The sequence below is a fragment of the Neovison vison genome, chromosome 6, assembly GCF_020171115.1.
Source record: "Neovison vison isolate M4711 chromosome 6, ASM_NN_V1, whole genome shotgun sequence".
NCBI lineage: Eukaryota > Metazoa > Chordata > Mammalia > Carnivora > Mustelidae > Neogale > Neogale vison.
The window spans coordinates 213,006,834-213,025,800 of NC_058096.1; the positions used below are offsets into that span (position 1 = coordinate 213,006,834).

The window sequence follows — 18,967 nt, forward strand, 5'->3', positions numbered from 1 at the left end:
CCTGCCTCCACTCAGGACAACCTCAGGGTCGTGGAAAAAAGTGATCAGACCCAACCTGCTCACGGCTCTATTCCCTCCAACTTCTTACCTCTTCCTGCCATTCCTGCCTCCTCTCGGCTCAAACTGCTCATCTCAGTCCACCTCAGGGCCTTTGCACTTGTGGTGACCTCCACCAGGTATGCTCTTTGCTCCTCCTGCTTCAGATCCCAGCTCAGTTCATCATGACCTCTGCATAGAGGTCCCTTCACTGCCATCACCTTCCTTTCCTTGTCATCCATAATTAGTAACTGTCTCTCTGGCAGACCAGAAGGTGAGGTGAGCCCGTTTCTAGGCTGGGCATAGGGCACGGTGCACAGAATGGGCCCGTCATTCCTCCTAGGGTCTCATGGGAGAAATACCTGAAGAACTTGACCTTCGTCTGGCAACTTTCCTGACTCCTTCCTGGGTAGATCTAGCCCAGTTCCCTTCCCTGGGTGCAACATTAGTTCTGCTTAAATACCCAACCCAGATGTGCCTCAGATGGGTTAACTGAGGCCCAAGGAGCTGGGGCATTACCAGGGCCCCCCCAGGGAATGAGCAGTCCAGAGCCTGCTGGGAACCCCTCTGTGACCGGGGCCCTTCTCTGTGCCGTCACTCCTCCCTTTAGGTCCAGGGTTTCCAGTACCCTGTCTGAGGAGGGCCGCGGCCCCACAGAGGCTTCTGGAACTTTTCTACCCCTCAGCGCCCAGGCCCCTTTCCCCTCCCCGTCCCCATCCCCCACATGGCCACAACTTTCAGTAAGTGACAGCAGCTCAGGAAGCTGAGGGGCCCACACAGGAAGGAGCCCAGTGGGACTTTCCTCCGGCTGCCGCCCTGCTCTGCCCTCCTGTCCTTAGCCCGGGCTTCCCAGCTGCCAGGTAAGAGCTGGTGGGGCCACATGGCTCTGGGGTGGGGGTTGGGGATACTGTGCAAAGGGTTGTGTCTGGGGACAAGGCAAGGCCTCTGAGGAAAGACACCAGACAGACAAAAGCTGGGCGTGGCGGGCTCAGTGGCCTCTGGCTCAGTGCTCCCCTCTCCAGGCCTCAGCTTTTATTGCATAAAATGACCTCAGATTCCCAGATCTCTGGACTTGGATGAATCCCTGTACCTTGGGCCTGGAGTTCACGGCCCCCAGGGGCACAATTCCCCTCCTCCACCCTCCCAGGACCCAGGCCAGAGCCTAGGGTGACCAACCAACTGTAGGGTTTGTGGGACTTTGGGTGCTAAGGCAGGGGAATCTTTCTGTGTCCCAAACACCACCTCTGACTTTTTCCTTTTTTTTTTCCCCTCAAGTTATAAAATATATACATATCTTTAAGATTGATTTTAAACAAAATGCACAAACTCCGTGATTCCATTTACATAAAGGTGCAAAGACCATGATTGTGTCCACTCTTAGAAATAGGACAGTGGGGGCCTGGGTGGCTCAGTGGGTTAAAGCCTCTGCCTTCGGCTCAGGTCATGATCCCAGGGTCCTGGGATCGAGCCCCACGTTGGGCTCTCTGCTCTGCAGGGAGCCTGCTTCCTCTTCTCTCTCTGCCTGCCTCTCTGCCTACTTGTGATGTCTGTCTGTCAAATAAATAAAAACTTAAAAAAAAAAAAAAAGGAAATAGGACAGTGACAACCTCTGAAGGGAGTGAGAGAGGCCTCAGGGCTCCTGGGACTGGGAATTCCTTGTCTGGGAGCTGGTGACATGGGGGTGTCCCTAGGGAAAGCTCCCTGCCCCTCACGCCCTCCCTCCCCGTCAGGAACTGCTAAACCGCAGTGTCAGGGACCTTCCTTCCCGGTTTGGCTGGCCTTGGTCAAGTGCTCGCTGGGCATGTCACCAAAAACAGTGCCAGTTAGTGAGGATAAAAAACGTTGACCCCTTGGGCTCAGCTCAGCAAACCAAGTGAGGTGGGCAGTCACTGCATCTCACAGCTGAGAAAGTGGCATGTCAGCAATGGGCGCCCTGCCAGGGTCACGAAGCTTGAATATGGTGGGGTTGGGATTTGAACCCAGAGCCTAGGGTCTTCCCAGCTCCAGGCTTTTAGGCTGGGTTTGCTAAAACCTCATTAATGCTGTCCCCTCCCCCACCTCCTACTATTATTCTGGAACGTGGTTTTGTGTTTTTAAGATTTTTATTTATTTGAGAGACAGTGAGTGAGGGGGAGAGAGAGAGCACAGGAGAACAAGCAGGGGGGAGGGGCAGAAGGAAAGAGAGAAGCAGATTCCCCTGCTGAGCAGGGAGACTGATCTGGGGCTCCATCCCAGGACCCTGGAATCATGACCTGAGCCAAAGGCAAACACTTAACCGACCGAACCACCCAGGTGCCCCTGGAACATGGTTTTTTACCCAATATTTTCTTTGCATCTTCTTTATTCAGGCCAGTGTAAGTGGATCTTGTCCATCTACTACTGCCTTTTCTCTGCTGGGCTTGAAGCCCAGCCCTTCCCTCTGCCTAACCAGGGGTCCTGAGGTCTGGGAATAAAGGGTGAGAGGCAATTTCCCCCTGGGCTCATTCCAGGGAGGTCTTCATACTACAGGGGCTTAAACAGTGGGAGTGATAAAGGGTGCACAGAAGGTGATGGTGGTGGGCAGGTAAGACACAGAGGTCCCTCCTGGCGCCTGGGTGGCTCAGTGGGTTAAAGCCTCTGCCTTTGGCTCAGGTCATGATCCCAGGACCCTGGGATCCAGCTCTGCGTGGCTCTCTGCTCAGCAGGGAGCCTGCTTCCCTTTCTCTCTCTCTGCCTGCCTCTCTGCCTAATTGTGATCTCTGTCTGTCAAATAAATAAATAAAATCTTAAAAAAAAAAAATAGACACAGAGGTCCCTCCTATCCACAGTCATCAGTCTGGATCTGATGCTCGTCACAAAGAATAGATCATACCAGCTGCCAAAGCTTCCAGCCCCAGCCCCAGAAGAGCTGGAGTCTCCTAGACCTGCAGGAAGTGATGGGCCACCCCTATCCCCTTAACCCCTCCACTCCCCCCACCCCCCACCATGGAACCAGTATCTATCTGCTTCCTGGTCAGCAAATCTGTACACTTGTGATTGATTGCTCATGTCTGCCTGGGGTAGGGGCATTGCAGTAATTAAGGTGGGAAAGCTGCAGATTGGCTGGATCTCTCTGCCCTGGACTGACAAGAATACACACAAATTATATGCATCAACCAAAGTAAGAAAAGAAAAGAAAAAAAAAAAAAAAAGAATTCACACAAATTAGAGTGTAGAGTATCTTCCAGACCCCAGCATAGTCTTGCCGGGGCGGTTATGGCTCCTTACCTATCCTGCACACTCAGTACTCTATTTCTCTCTTTCTCCATCTCTGTCTTTGTTCATTTGTTTTTATTTATTTTTTTTTATTTTTTTAAAGATTTTATTTATTTATTTGACGGAGAGAAATCACAAGTAGGCAGAGAGGCAGGCAGAGAGAGAGGGGGAAGCAGGCTCCCTGCTGAGCAGAGAGCCCGATGCGGGCCTCGATCCCAGGACTCTGAGATCATGACCTGAGCCGAAGGCAGCGGCTTAACCCACTGAGCCACCCAGGCGCCCCTGTTCATTTGTTTTTAAATATTTTATTTATTTATTTGAGAGAGAGCATGCTTGAGAGAGACCATGAGCAGGGGAGAGGCAGGGGGAGAAGCAAACTCCCTACAGAGTAGGAAGCCTGATGTGGGGCTTGCCGTGGGGCTCAATCTCAGGATCCCAGGACCCCAGGACCATGACCTGAGCTGAAGGCAGATATTTAACTGACTGAGTCACCCAGGCATCCCTTTCTGTCTCTTTCTCTTTCTGTGTGTCTCTGCTCCTTTCTCCTGCCTCTTAAATCAGCTTAAGCTCTACCTCCCCTGCAGCATCTCTGTGCCCCACCCCCACCCCTAAAAGCTTCATAGTCTTGTTCCGTCTGGCCAGAACTGAGTGGCTGCCTCTGTGTGTCCAGACAGGCTATACCTATGGCGCCTCCAAGCGAGGAGACACCCCTGATCCCTCAACGTTCCTGCAGCCTCTCATCTTCAGAGGCAGGTGCCCTGCATGTGCTGCTGCCCCCTCGGGGCCCTGGACCCCCACAGCGCCTATCCTTCTCCTATGGGGACCATTCAGCTGAAGAGCTGTGTGTTTGGGCTGCTAAGGCCAGTGGTGAGTGGTTCCCTAGAAAGCTGGGCCAAAGGGAGGTCGGGCTGTTGGAGGCCCAGCTTGGGAGCTGGAATAGCTGTCAAGTGGAGTCAGCTTTAGACCTGGGGCTTTGAGGGATGAATAAGAGTTTGGCAAAGGAGGAAGATGCTCAGGGAAAGGCTGTGAAAAGACTCAGAGGCACATGAGGGCATCTCTTGACATAAGGTGTACAGTGTGGAAGGAGCACTCTGGGGAGAGGGGCGGGGGGCCCCAGGAAGCAGGTTGTGTGTGAATTCTCTGCTGAGGGCAATGGGAAGCCATGGAGTGTGCGTGTGAGCGGGGCTGTGTTGAGGGCGAGAGCCAATGATGAGAAAGAACCCTGCAGGGATGCATGCGGCTCCTAATCATGGCAGCCCTGCAGGGGACAAGATGGGGAGACCTAGGAGGGCTGATGGGGCATTCCCACAGGCATCCTGCCTGTGTACCACTCCCTCTTTGCCCTGGCCACGGAGGACCTGTCCTGCTGGTTCCCCCCGAGCCATATCTTCTCCGTGGAGGACTCAAGCACCCAAGTCCTGGTCTACAGGCTCCGGTAGGAAGCACATCAGCCCTATCCCCACGGCCATGGGTTAAATGTTACCCAGAGGGGATGCCTTTTGTTGAGGGCAAGGAGAGTTTAATACAATGGTAATCCTACAACCTTATCATCTCCCTGCACTTCCCAGCGGGTACCCCCAGGGAATTTGTGATCCTGCTTGTGGCCCAGGTGAAGAACTGAGGCCAGAGGGTGTCCCTTGCTTGCCCAAGGTCACTTAGCAAGGCAATGGCACAACCTGGGCTCTGTGAGGTCTTGGCACTGTCTTCCACCCCTCGGTACCCCTACTCCAGGCTTCTCCCCTTCTGCTTAGCTTTTACTTCCCCAACTGGTTTGGGCTAGAGAAGTGCCACCGCTTTGGGCTGCGCAAGGACTTGGCCAGCGCCGTCCTTGACCTACCAGTCCTGGAGCACCTCTTCGCTCAGGTAAAAGCCTGCATGGGGCTCAGCCTGGGGTGGGAGTGGGGGGTCCACAGGGCAATAACAAGGCTCGAAGTTTGGGCGGCCTTGGCTGACCCTCTCTATGGCAGCCCAGGGTTGGGAATCGACCCAAGGGTGGGGGGGGGGAGTCTGTAGTGCAATATCAGGGCTCACCTTTGGGCTATGACCGGCCCCCAGCATCGAAATGACCTGGTGAGTGGCCGCCTCTCCGTGGGCCTCAGTCTCAAGGAGCAGGGGGAATGTCTCAGCCTGGCGGTGCTGGACCTGGCCCAGATGGCCCGCGAGCAGGTTCAGCAACCCGAGGAGCTGCTGAAGACTGTCAGGTGAGGGTTTCCAGCCAGTGATACCCAGCGTCTAGCTGGGAGTGAGCAAACGTGGCTCCGCTGGGCCATCCCTAGAGCTCAGAATGCCTTGAGGCTCCCCACACACAAGCCTGCGGTGTGTGCATGTGACCCAGGACCCCACCAACCCCTGACGCTCCAGTCCCTCCCTCCCTCCTGCCGCTAAAGGCCTGTGTGTGTGTGTGTGTGTGTGTGTGTGTATGTCCGTCTGTCTGGTGGAGCCCAGTGGCCCTCCCCACACTGAGGTCCTTCCCCCAGACATGTCCTTGAGTGTCTCTGTGTGTGCCTCGTGCCCCCCAGGTGAGGCCACCCTTCAGCCCTTCAGCTAAAATTTGGGTTTGTGTGTGTCCCTGTCCGTACCTGTGGAGATCCCTCCCCACAGTGAGGACCCGCTACCCCCACTCGTAGCTATAAGGTCTGCCTGCCCCCCGACCTGCGCGACCTGATTCAGGGCCTGAGCTTCGTGACGCGGAAGCGCATCCGGAGGACCGTGCGCCGGGCCCTGCGCCGTGTGACTGCCTGCCAGGCTGACAGGCACTCGCTCATGGCCAAGTACATCATGGACCTGGAGAGGCTCGACCCGGCCAGGGCGGTCGAGACCTTCCCCGTGAACCTCCCCGGGGCTGCCGGTGGTGAGGATGCGCAGGGGCTGCTCCGAGTGGCTGGTGACAGCGGCATCGCCTGGAGTTCTGGAGGACAGGAGGTGTGGGCGGCTGCTGGGCAGGGCCAACGGCCGGGGCGGAGCATAGGAGGGAGGGGCAGGAGAGTGGGCGGGGTGAAGGAGGGGAGAGACTGTGAGTCGGACCGGGACCGGTTGAGTGAGAGGTGGGGCTAGCGGGGTGGGGGCGGGAATGAAAAAAATGGGCGGGACTTGGGACCGAGGAGAGTGGTTGGGCGGGGGGCTCAGGACTGGGTTAGCTGGGCTGGGGGAGGAGTCAGGGCTGAGACGGGGCGGGGCTCCCGGCTGGACTTAGCCCGGCAGGTGGAGTGGAGCTAAGCGATGGACGGGTTCCGGGAGGGGACCGGACGATTGAAGGAGATGGGGTTTAGCAGGGGTAGGGTGGGAGACATTGGGGATGGGGTGGAGAGGGTTTGTGAAGGATGGGATTGATAGAAAGGGCCGGGGTTTGGCAGGGGAGACGTGGGAAGGGACCGGGGCTGGAAGAGGCAGAGAAGGTCAGGGTTTACGCCGTGGGTTGGTGGGGTCCAGGCTTCCAAGACGGACTTGGGGCTCCGAGGGGACGGGACCTCCAGCTTCAGCCCTCTCCCCAACCCCGTTCCCAGGCCCTCCAGCCCTTCTGCGACTTTCCAGAAATTGTGGACATCAGCATCAAGCAGGCTCCGTGTGTTGGCCCGGCCGGGGAGCACCGCCTGGTCACCGTCACCAGGACGGACAACCAGATCCTGGTGGGTACTAGACTATCTTCCTTTCCCGCCTAACCCCAACTGCGGGGATGCGGGACGGTCACCTTGGGGCCGCAGCGGGCACTGACGCTGATCAACACAGGAGGCGGAGTTCCCGGGGCTGCCCGCCGCGTTGTCCTTCGTGGCGCTTGTCGATGGCTACTTCCGGCTGATCTCCGACTCCAGGCACTTCTTCTGCAAGGAGGTTGCGCCGCCACGGCTGCTGGAGGAAGTGGCCGAGCAGTGCCACGGCCCCATCACGTAAGGGTCTATCCCCGCGGAACTCGGTTCGAATCTTGCTCACTCTCTCAGTGTCCTCTCCTCCCCAGGAGCGCTGGACAGGGCTCATGTGCTGGAACAATGCCTGGTTCATGGTTGGCGCTCAATGAGACTAGGCTGTCCCTTTTGCTGTCCTGCACAGCGGCTTCCCTTTCTCTTGATTCCTCAGTGCCCCAGAGTGGATTACTGGGGTGGATGGCACCAGGTTCTACCTGTGATCTCTTCTTTAATCCTCTAGTAGAGCCCTGAATTTTGTCTTATTTTATTTATTTACTTTTAAACAAGTATTCTTGTGTGTGTGTGTGTTTAAGATTTTATTTATTTATTTGACAGAGAGAAACACAGCTGGAGAGGGAACACAAGCAGGGGGAGCAGGAGAGGGAGAAGCAATCTTCCCGATGAGCAGGGAGTCTGATGCTGGGCTCAATCCTGGGACCCTGGAATCATGACCTGAGCTGAAGGCAGATGCCTAACGATGAGCCACCCAGACACCCTTTTTGGCTCATTTTAAAAAATAGGAAGGATTCAGGGAATGTTAGGTGGCCAGGGTCCCGGAGCTTCAGAGGGACCAGGACTAGAACCAAGTCTAGCTTGGGTTTCTCTGCCTCCATCTCTCTGTCTCTGTCTTTTCCTCCTGCCTTTCTCCACAGCCTGGATTTTGCCATCAACAAACTCAAGACCCAGGGCTCACGTCCCGGCTCCTACGTTCTCCGCCGCAGTCCCCAGGATTTTGACTGCTTCCTCCTCACTGTCTGTGTTCAGGTTGGTCCACCACTAGTAGCCAGGTGAGCAGGGAGGGCTTCCTGAAGGAGGTGACATTTGAACTGAAACCTGAAAGATGAGTCTTTCATCTTTGCTCCTTGAGGAAGGGGAGGGTAAAGGCATTCTTAGTGGAGGGAACAGCATATGCGAAGGCTTGGAGATTGGAATGAGCCTGTGGTGCTCAAGGAAGATGGGGTGAGTGGAAGGTACTGCCCACTTGCACTCAGGGACCACTCCTCTTTTGCAGACCCCCCTGGGTCCTGATTACAAGGGCTGCCTCATCCGCTGTGACCCCACAGGAACCTTCTCCCTGGCTGGCCTCGGCCGTCCCCACAGCAGTCTTCGAGAGCTCTTGGCAGCCTGCTGGGATGGCGGGCTGCACGTGGATGGGGTTGCGCTAAGCCTCACTTTCTGCTGCACCCCCAAACCCAAAGGTGAGCCTGTCCCCTCCCCTGAGCTGAGCAGTCAAGCTGGGGTCCTGCTTTGTGTGGCGAGTGGCAGAAGCCATGGGTCCAGATGGTTTAGGAAAGAACAGGGGGTTTATGGGCTGGAAGTGTAGATGCCATCTTCAGGCACAAAGAGGATCCAAGAGCTGACCCTGTCTTAGACTCTCTCCACCTCTTGCCTCTTCCTCTGGGTGAATTTCGCTCTCAGACAAACCACAGGCATGGGACAACTGTGAGCTGTGAGTTCTTCAGAGTCTTCTAGAATTCCTAGCAGGACTGAGAGTAGGTTGCCCACAGCACTGCCTTCTCATAGGGAACACCCCCCCCCACGACTGGGGCTTCCTGTAGTCTCAAATAAACCACGTACCCTGGGGTCCTCATCTCAGGGTTGGCTGCTTCTGGGGGAGACCCCAAATTGAGGCAGGGAGTGAGCAAACCTTAGGGGACCTTGTACCTCTGACCTCCGTCTTTTTCTTGCTACCTCCTCCCCACAGAAAAGTCCAACCTGATTGTGGTACGGAGGGGTTGTAGCCCACCCACATCATCCCCTCTTCAGACCCAATCCCAAGGACAGCTGAGTCAGATGACGTTTCACAAGATCCCTGCTGACAGCCTGGAGTGGGTAAGCGGCCCCAGGAAATGGGTGGGGGGACCTCAGTTGGGATCCAGACCCTGGGTCTGCATTGCATCTCATTTACATCTGTGCTGTGTGGCTTCAAGCATGTGATGTAACCTTCTTGTGCCTCTGTTCATTATCTGTAAAGTGGGGCCAGGACCGGGGGCCAGGATCCCACCAGGAGCCCCCTTACCAGCCTCTCCTGTTGCCTCCTCACCCTCCAGCATGAGAACCTGGGTCATGGATCGTTCACCAAGATTTACCGGGGTTGTCGCCATGAGGTCGTGGAGGGGGAGGCCCGGAAGACAGAGGTGCTGCTCAAAGTGATGAATGCCAAGCATAAAAACTGCATGGAGGTGAGTGTGATGGGGACCAGGACTTTGGGGTCAGGACTGGCTGGAGAGAGCATTGTGGATTCAAAGAAAGTTAAAAACACACGGGTCTTTAACACAACAGAAATGTAGTTGCAGCATCTCCAAACCTTGAAATACAGAGGGATCAGGGAATTTAGATGCAAACAGAAAGAGTACACTGAACAGAAGAAATAGCCAGTGCAAAGGTCCTGTGGCAGGGTTGTGCCTGGCATGTTTGTTTTTTGTTTTTGTTTTTTAAATATTTTTATTTATTTATTTGACAGACAGATCACAAGTAGGCAGAGAGGCAGGCAGAGAGAGAGAGGAGAAAGCAGGCTCCCCACTGAGCAGAGAGCCCAATGCAGGGCTCGATCCCAAGACCCTGGGATCATGACCTGAGCTGAAGGCAGAGGCTTTAACCCACTAAGCGACCCAGGTGCCCCTGTTTTTTGTTTTTTAAGATTTTATTTATTTATTTGACAGAGAGACAGCGCACAAACTGGGGGGAGGAACGGAGAGAGAGGGAGAAGCAGACTTCCTGCAGGACCCTGGGATCATGACCCAAGCTGAACGCAAAGGCTTAACTGACTGAGCCACCCAGGCACCCCTCTGTCTGGCATGTTTAAAGAACAGTGAGGAGGGGGCATCTGGCTGGCTCAGTTGGAAGAGCACGTGACTCTTAATCTCAGGGTTGTGAGTTCCAGCCCCACACTGGATGCAGTGATTACTTAAATAAATAAAACTTAAAAAAAAAAAAAAAAAGTGAAGACGGGCCAGTGGGCTGGAGAGAGTGATCAAAGAAGAAGAGGGGAGTGACGTGGATGGAAGCCTCAGCAGGTTGGGCCACCCAGGGAAGGCTTGAGCCCTCCTTGAACCCCAAGTCTCCCACTTCTGTGTGAGAGACCCAAGGTAGATTACCATGGGGACTTCCAGCGCCTGTCAGAAAACCATGATACAGAGTCCCGTGTGTACCAGTGGTGGACTCCAAGGTCAAAGGAGGCTTGTGATGAGGCATCCTCCTGAGGATGATTTGTGAGCAGCAAGTTTGGGGTGCTTGGTCTGACCCTGGAGGGGGAGGAACCCATGGACCTTCTATCCCTTCTCCATTCCCCAGTCATTTCTGGAAGCTGCGAGTCTGATGAGCCAAGTGTCATACCAGCACCTCGTGTTGCTCCATGGCGTGTGCATGGCTGGAGACAGTGAGCAACTTTCGCCCCTGCGCCTGCCCTTCCCCACTGAGACCAGCTAAAACGTCATTAGCCATACAAATCCAGAGCCCGCCCTGGCTGGGCTCCTCAGTCCCCGGGGGTCCCTCACCCTCTTACCGGTGTCCTTCATTTGCCACTCTTGGGGCAGCCAGCTCCAGGCTCCCACAGATACCCAGCCTCGCAGAATTATCTCAAGTCAAATGGGCCTGGGATCCAATCCCACCTCCCTGTGTACCTCCCCCGCTGCCCCCACCCCACCCCTGCAGCTTTGCAAGGGCCAAGTTACCTCTCCAAGCCCCAGTTCCACCAGATCAGTACAGTAGCTATCTCTCGCAGGGCTGGGAGGGGCCAGGAGCTGCACTCACAGCGTGGAACGTGACAGGCGGGGCGGGGTGATACGTGATCTATGTGACCGTGATCGCGGGCGCGGGGGCCGCGCAGGGCACTGTGGGTGGTCAGAGTCCGCCAGCCCAGCTTGGAGGTTAGGCAGTGATTCTGGATAGGCAAAGCTAAGTTCTAAGCAGAGAAGGCGAAGGTATTAGGAATTAGGGAAGAGGAGGAGGGATGTTCCAGAGAGAACATGCAAAGGGCTGGAAGTGAGATGGGGACAGAGTTCAGTGCCATCCAGGCATCTCGGGGCAATAGCTCCCATACAGGAAGTGAGGAGGAGGAGAGGAGGGTAAGAACCAAGGGTTCTTGAGAGCTCCAGAGCCCCGCAACTCACCGGGGGTGGGGCGGGGGGGGGGCAGAGCCTGTTCAGCACGGATTCAGTCCTGCCTCCCAGCCCTGCCCCTCCCTGCTGCTGCCAGGTATCATGGTGCAGGAATTTGCACACCTGGGAGCCCTGGACACCTACCTGCGCAAGTCTGGCCACCTGGTGCCAGCCAGCTGGAAGCTGCAGGTGATCAAACAGCTGGCCTATGCCCTCAACTATCTGGTGAGTGCTCCTCTGCTTGCTCTACCCTCTGGGCACAGAATAGAGGGGCAACTGAGAGTGGGCTCTGTGGTAGGCATAGGAGTTTGGCAAGGATACAAAGGGAGGGCATTTTAGACTGAGGGAACAGCATACGTATAGGCTCAGAGGTATAGAGTGGGAGAAGGGAATAGGTGGTCATTGGTGGATTTCAGGGGGAGTAGTGGGCCATGAGGCCGAGCAGGGGGAAGGCTTCCCAGAAGAGGGAACATGGGAACTGGGTCTTGAGGGTTGACTAGGAGCTCATCAAGTGGAGAAAAGGAGGAGGGCGTGTCAGGCTGAGGGCACAGCCTGGACCCAGGCCTGCAGCTTAGAAGATGGGGTGCACGTCCTGGGATGCCTCCAGCAGGATGCCTCCCAGGAGGCTGGGGTTGACAGCTAGGCTGAGGACTTTGGACTTTATCCTAAAGGCAATGGGCAGCCTCTGGGTGGCTTTGAGAGGAGGTTACATGGGGCAGCATAGGGGGTGAACCAGAGGACGCAAGACAGGCCACCAGTAGTCTGGGGAGTGGTCTAGAGGTATGGTCTGAGCAGCCACAGGTGCGCTTTGAAGGCTATGTAGTGGCTTTCCAGCCAGACTCTTCATTCAGTAAACCCTCCCTTGCGTTCCCTATGCCTGGCCCACCTAGGAGGACAAAGGCCTCCCCCATGGCAATGTCTCAGCCCGGAAGGTGCTCCTTGCTCGCGAAGGGGCTGATGGGAACCTGCCCTTCATCAAGCTTAGTGACCCTGGGGTCAGCCCTGCTGTGCTAAGCCTGGAGAGTAAGTCTGGAAGGGTGGACGGAGGGACCTAGTGGGGCAGGGAAGCAGACCCCTGACCCTCGCCCCACTCCCCAGTGCTCACAGACAGGATCCCATGGGTGGCCCCTGAGTGTCTCCTGGAGCCCCGGACACTCGGCTTGGAAGCTGACAAGTGGGGTTTTGGTGCCACAGTCTGGGAGGTGTTCAGCGGGATCCCGATACCCATCAGCACCCTGGATCCTGCCAAGGTCAGAGCACCTGTATTGGCCTCTAGGGGGCTAAGGTCCAGCTTGGGGATGGGCTGGTCTGGGGGGCAAGGGGACTGCTCCTGAAGGTATACTGGGAGTGATCAGCCCCTCTCCTCAACCTTAGAAGCTTCAATTTTATAAAGAACAGCAGCAGCTCCCTGCCCCCAAGTGGATGGAGCTCGCCATGCTGATCCAACAGTGCATGGCCTACGAGGCAGGCCAGAGGCCCTCCTTCCGTGCCATCATCCGCGACCTGAACAGCCTCATCACTTCAGGTGCCCACTGGGCCAGGCAGGGTGGGCAGGGCTGGCCTATCATAAGAGGCCCCGAGGGGGGGTGGGAATAAAGTGAAATTTGCATGCAGAGCTGGCCCTGTGTGCTTGGCAGGATTGGAGTGGTTGGTGAGTGTATCAGTCAGCATGAGCCTCAGCCGCTACTGTAACAAACAGCCGCCCCTTCCCCAAGTTCCAGGCTGACCATGGTGGATATTTACCTTTCATTCCATGACGGTGTCCAGGTCAACAGGTGCCTCTCCCTTTGTGGCTCCACCCATCCCATGGTCTCAGGTCCCTGTCACATCCTCTGCAGACAGAGAGAGAGAGAGAGACTGTGGAGGGTGCCATGCTAGGTTTCCATGTGCCAGGCCTGAAAGGGCAGCCAGTTCTTCTCCCCCATCAGCCTGAGCTCAACCATGTACCACACTTCACCTCAGTGGAGTCTGGGAAATGCCCTTCTGTCTCCAAAGCTATACATAGTTTGCACAGCCTGAGAACACATAAGGGGTCGGTCTGCCTTTGCCCAGCTGGCCTCCTTTTCCAGCCCCCTGCAAGGTACCCTGAGGCTTGCAGGGGCCCTGCCATAATGGGTAGAGAAGGTAAGTGTGCAGATCAAAGTGCCCTAGCAAGTCAGCTTAGGAGAGGGACCCAGGGCCCAGTGTACCGGTCACTTACTGCCTGTACCCCGCAGATTATGAGCTCCTCTCAGACCCCACACCTGGTGCCTTGACGCCCCGTGATGGGCTATGGAATGGCGCCCAGCTCTACGCCTACCAAGACCCTACTATTTTCGAGGAGAGACACCTCAAGTACATCTCACAGCTGGGCAAGGTGAGCTGGGCAGGGCTGGGGCGGGCGGGGAAGCCCTGGTGCACATGGACACCAGCCCTGCTGCGGGGAAGCCCCCATGCACATGGACACCAGCCCTGCTGTCCCCCAGGGCAACTTTGGCAGCGTGGAACTGTGCCGCTATGACCCGCTGGGTGACAACACAGGCGCCCTAGTGGCAGTGAAGCAGCTGCAGCACAGCGGGCCAGACCAGCAGAGGGACTTCCAGAGGGAGATCCAGACCCTCAAAGCCCTCCACAGTGACTTCATTGTCAAGTACCGCGGTGTCAGCTATGGCCCAGGTGAGCCATTCCCAAATGGGTGCTCTTCGAATCCCACACCCGCAGTGACATTCTAGGGTGGCCTGGGGACACCAGGAAGGGTGCGACTGATGCTCTTGTTTATCCAGATCTGGATTGCCGCGGATTCGAATTCCCACTCTCTCCCTTAGCAGCTGGGAGACCTTGGGCAGGCGATTTAAACTCTCTGCGTGTCCATTTCTACACCTGAAAAAGCGGTCATTATCAGGTTTAAATGAATCAATGTGTATCATAGAAAGTACTCAAGAGCCATTGGTGATAAGCGTTAGGGTTGCCGTTCCCATTTTATAGGAAGCAATATTGAGGCTGGGAGGAACCCAGGGCCGTTCTCTGATCTGGGAGGAAGAATCGGGAGGGGCAGTGGACGGAGTTGTGCTCTGTAGTGACTCCGCCCAGCCTCCCCTCCCATCACCTAGGTCGCCAGAGCCTGCGGCTGGTGATGGAGTACCTGCCCAGCGGCTGCCTGAAGGACTTCCTACAGCGGCACCGCGCGCGCCTCGATGCCAACCGCCTGCTCCTCTACGCCTCACAGATCTGCAAGGTGCGAGGCGTGCCCGGGGCCCCGGGGTCGGCGGTGGCCCAGTCTGGGGGAGGGTCTGCGTGGAGTCGCGGGGAAGGCTAAAGGTGGAAGTTTCGGGTCCAGGTCAGGCTGGAGGAGCAGTTGAGTTAGAGCTGAGGTCGGGACTGGAGGGCAGGATGGGTCCGGGGCAGGGTTAGGCTTGGGTTTTGGGATGGGTTTGGGTTGGATTCCAGGTAAGCCAGGTTGGGCCCCTGCTGGTTGCGCTGGAGTGTGGCCCTCACGCTCGCCTGCAGGGTATGGAGTACCTGGGCTCCCGCCGCTACGTGCACCGCGACCTTGCCGCGCGTAACATCCTGGTGGAGAGCGAGACGCACGTCAAGATCGCCGACTTCGGCCTCGCCAAGCTGCTGCCGCTCGACAAAGACTACTACGTGGTCCACAAGCCCGGCCAGAGCCCCATCTTCTGGTGGGGACCCCGCCCCGGCCCACCTCTCCTCCCGCGACTTCGGCCCATACCTCCCTCCTACCTTCTAGGGCCCGCCATGGCCCCACTTCTCGCAGTCCTGGCTCCTCCCCCTAGCGTGCTGGTCCCGCCCCTCGTCACTGGCCCCGCCCCTGCTCCTACTGCTACGGCCCTCCTGACCCCGCCCAGGCCCCCCAACTCTTCCCCACTACCCTGGCCCCTCCCTTACTTCCACTGTCTTGGCCTGCCCCTCCTCCCCACCGTCCCGGTACCGCTCCGGCCCCGCCCCTCTCGCTGCCCAGGCCCCTCCCGGGCCACGACTTCCTGTCCCACCCCGCTCCGCCCCTCAGTACTGGCCCCTGCCCCCTAGAGTCACGGCTCCGCCCTGACCCCGCCCAGACCTCCGTAGGGTGGGAGACTACCCCATCCCACCCGCAGGGAAACTCTGACCCCGGGGCTGGGACTGACCTCTCACAGCTGACCCCCAGCTTCCCCCGCCCAACGTTGTTCCTTTTCCCATACTTTCCCTCGCTTTCGCATCCCAAGACTTCCTCGTCCCCTTCCAGGTACGCCCCAGAGTCTCTCTCTGACAACATCTTCTCGCGCCAGTCGGACGTTTGGAGCTTCGGGGTCATCCTGTATGAGCTTTTCACCTACGGGAACAAGAGCTGCAGCCCCTCAGCCGTGAGTCAGCACCCCTGGATCGCCAGAACCTTCCTGGCCCATCCCTGCCCTGTTTGTGCTGGTCCCTCTTTTTGCTCAGTGTCACCTTGTCCCAGCATTATATAGGCCCTTTATAATGGGGAGGAACGCTCTTCACTAAGGTTGACCCCTGCTACCACGGATAGCCCCCTCCCCCTCCATCACAGATGGCCCCTCTCCTCACGGCGCCTGACTCTCTCCCTCTCTTCACTATGGCTGCCCCCTGCCCCGCCACCTCTACCCCTTCCCCAATCACTGGCAGCCCCTTCTCCCTCCTTCATGGACGGCACCTCCCCCACCACGGGTGCTCCCTCTTGGCCCCAGGAGTTCCTGCGGATGATGGGGATGATGGGTTGTGATAGAGATGTCCCGGCCCTCTGCTGCCTCCTGGAACTTCTGGCTGAGGGCCAGAGGCTGCCGGCGCCTGCTGCCTGCCCTGGTGAGGTGAGTGCTGGAGGGCCTGCCTCAGTTTCCCCCTCTGGATTTTCTTAGGGAAGCCAGCTGATCCCTTTGGGTTTCCCCCCACCTGCTGTTATCTCTTAATTGAGAGCATACCCTGGGGCATGAATCTGAAAGGGATTTTGGCTTCTATTTTGCCGTTCTCTCACTGAATTCCAAGTCGCAAACACCTTCAGACACTCAGTTTGCCCATCTCCAGAATGGGCATAACAATGCCTTATGGGGTGGCGTAAGTTTAGACAAATTGACCCCTCTCCCTTGCTCAGCTTCGGGTCCAGCTGACTGTCAACTGTCTGTAAATGTTAATGACTCTTACAGTTTATCTTCACAACTTCTGTGGAAATGTCTGACATGAGGTTGGTCATTCATAAGTTGATCTGCCCAGGGGCACCTGAGTGGCTCAGTCACTTAAGCGACAGACCCTTGGTTTCTGCTCAGGTCATGATCTCAGGGTGGTGAGATCAAGCCCTATGTCAGGCTCTGCACTGGGGACAGAGTTTGCCCAAGATTCTCTCTCTCTCTCTCTCCTACCCCATGTGCTCTCTCTCTCTCTCTCTCAAATAAAGTCTTTAAAAGTCAATCAATAAATAAATGCACCTGCCCAGACCACAAACATTTATTGAGTACTGACTGTATGCCGCACTTTGGGCTGGGTGCTGGGGACCCAGCAGGGGACAGAACAGAAACTACCTTGTCCTCCTGGTAACCAGCAGAGGCTAAGAAGAACATTCTGGTGGTTAGTGGTGTCTAGGAAGAGTTGGACAGGAGGAAATGAGGGGGTGAGGTGGTAGTCAGGGGGACCTTTTAGAGGGAGTAATCTTGAAGGAGGAGGAGGAGCCTACCCATGGGAAAAGCTGGGAGAGGGCATTCTCAGCAGTGGACACAGCATGTGCAAAGGCCCTGAGGAGGGGATGAGTTTGATACACTTAAATAATGAGATGTGGGCAGATGTGGCTGCAGGGAACAAGAGAGGAAGTGATGGAAGGAGACGGGAGGGCATTAGATTTTGTTCTAAGACCTATAGGGAGCCATGGGAGGCTTTGGAGCAGGGGAGGGATGGAATCTAATTTATATTTTGAAACTGTGAATAGGAGTCCTTCCTACCGCTCATATGTGACCCTGTTGTCTCCTCCCACTCCCTCAGGTTCATGAGCTCATGAAGCTGTGCTGGGCCTCTAGCCCGAAAGACCGACCAACATTCAGTGCCTTGGGCCCTCAGCTGGACGCACTATGGAGTGCAAGCCGGGGGTAGCAGAGAGAGTGAAACTTATGCCTTCCCTGCTTGTCTGGAGGAGGAAACCCACTCACTTCATTTTTATATCTCCTGCACACACACCTCTGGGTTCTAGTCTTTGTGCACTGGCTGTGTGACCTGGGGCAGAAGGTTGCCCCTCTCTGGGCTTTCTGCTTCACAGAGACCCCCATGGGGCAAATGACATTGCATTTGAGGGGCACCCCTGGCTTGTGGGGCAGCAGCAGTCTTACAGCCTCGGGAACTTGCAAAGATTCAAGATGAATGCCTTGGTGGGACCCGCTGTGTGCCTGGCCCCCAGAATCCAGAAGCCAAATTTAAGCCCCTCCTATCTGCCTATCCTCACAGGGTTTGGCCCTGAGCTTCCTGTCTCAGTGAAGACCTTGCAGCGCTTTAAATATACAATCTCAGCCTTCTTTTCATCCCTGCCGCCCCTCGCATCTCTCTTTTGCTGGAGGGAGCCCCAGAAAAAAGCAGCTGCCAGGGTTGGAAATTCACTTTGGGCCGGGGGAGGGGAGCCTGTATGACTTTTTGGGATCCTGTGAGGGGCGAGGAGAGGCTGGGGTCCCAGTCCACCCTAACTGTACCAGAGTGTCCTGGGCCTTCCCTTTGCCCACTTGAACACTGGGACCCTTTCTGTCCTAACCGGAGGGTCACGCAATTGATGACGCTGGAGACTTACTAGAGCTTTTCAGCAGCTGAGGAAAGGCAAGGCATTTTTGGCAGAGGGAACAGCATGGTGAGAGTGAGGAGGCTTAGAGTACAGAAGTTAAGAGCCCAGGTGTTGGAGCCCATGGTTCTGCCACTTAATTGCTATGTGATGGTGGGCACCTTGCCTCTCCTACGGGTGTCTCAGTGTCACCTCCTGTACAATGGGCAGAGAAATGGTCCTGGTCTCTTCTGTACACAGGCAGCTTCTGGAGGATTGTGAGAAGGCATCTGGTGGAGTTTAAGCCGCCCCATCCCCAACTCCTCACCTTCCTGCAATCTTTTCTGCCACTTTTACCCCCCTGGAAAACTCTTATTTACCTCTCAAAACCCCAGCTGTCACCTCTGGGCAGCCTTCCCTGTGGCATACTCCACCACTCCTCACCCACCCTGTACTTCCCTCTGACCGGAAGGCTGGGGTCTCTGTCCAGATATGTCTCCTCTGACCTGGAGGCTCCCAGGGGGCTGGGCTGGGACTGGCACAAAGGGGACTCGGAGCATTCATTGAATGAATAAAGTTCAGTGGAAAGAATAGTGTGTTGCTGGACTTGGGTGATGAGGAATTTTGGGGAGTGTATAAGCTGGGCAGGAATGTGGCTAGGGCTGGGGGATGGGAATCCCCTGGGGGCCACATTGGAGGCTTCAGGGCTGGCTGAGGGAGGAGACACATGGTGGAGCATTGGCTGGGGTCCTGGAGGACAGAACCCGGCCCCAGCTCCAGCTGCTGGCCTTGGCTCTGTCCTAAGGAACTGATTACAGGCTCTTGGTGGGTGGAAGGAACAGGCTGCTCCAGGAGGGTCAGAGGGCAAGGTTGGGGTGGGAGGCTGTGGGGAGGGGTCCAACATCAGTGGGGGGCCAAGCAAGTGTCTCCCAGGATGGCTGGACAGATACGAGGAGTAACAGAAAGACAAAGACCAAGTG

At 56.5% G+C, this 18,967-nt stretch overlaps 1 protein-coding gene across 4 annotated transcripts; it reads left to right on the top strand.

Annotated features, from left to right (window-relative positions):
• The first annotated feature begins 796 nt into the window (after positions 1-796).
• JAK3 (Janus kinase 3) lies at positions 797-18,578 on the top strand. Of its 4 annotated transcripts, none has more exons than XM_044253939.1 (24): positions 797-896; positions 3,941-4,137; positions 4,582-4,705; positions 5,022-5,133; positions 5,326-5,471; positions 5,898-6,192; positions 6,774-6,896; positions 6,997-7,154; positions 7,823-7,934; positions 8,182-8,368; positions 8,875-9,002; positions 9,221-9,352; positions 10,464-10,548; positions 11,367-11,494; positions 12,160-12,292; positions 12,368-12,519; positions 12,644-12,794; positions 13,486-13,625; positions 13,735-13,924; positions 14,359-14,483; positions 14,756-14,928; positions 15,492-15,609; positions 15,952-16,071; positions 17,231-18,578. In XM_044253939.1, exons 2-24 carry the CDS (start codon positions 3,954-3,956, stop codon positions 17,336-17,338), a joined length of 3,324 nt encoding a protein of 1,107 aa, XP_044109874.1. In that variant the 5' UTR covers positions 797-896; positions 3,941-3,953; the 3' UTR covers positions 17,339-18,578. The 4 variants fall into 4 exon arrangements, with proteins under 4 accessions (XP_044109874.1, XP_044109873.1, XP_044109876.1 ...); XM_044253938.1 differs by having other exon boundaries at positions 822-896; positions 12,668-12,794; XM_044253937.1 differs by having other exon boundaries at positions 825-896; positions 3,945-4,137.
• The last annotated feature ends 389 nt before the right edge of the window (positions 18,579-18,967 follow it).

Bases quoted from the DNA above. Each gene is read 5' to 3' on its own strand.
- JAK3 (XM_044253939.1), top strand. From the start codon at position 3,954: ATGGCGCCTCCAAGCGAGGAGACACCCCTGATCCCTCAACGTTCCTGC. The intron at 6,193-6,773 runs GTGTGGGCGGCT...CCCCGTTCCCAG, and splicing joins GGAGTTCTGGAGGACAGGAG to GCCCTCCAGCCCTTCTGCGA. The intron at 13,925-14,358 runs GTGAGCCATTCC...CCCATCACCTAG, and splicing joins CGGTGTCAGCTATGGCCCAG to GTCGCCAGAGCCTGCGGCTG.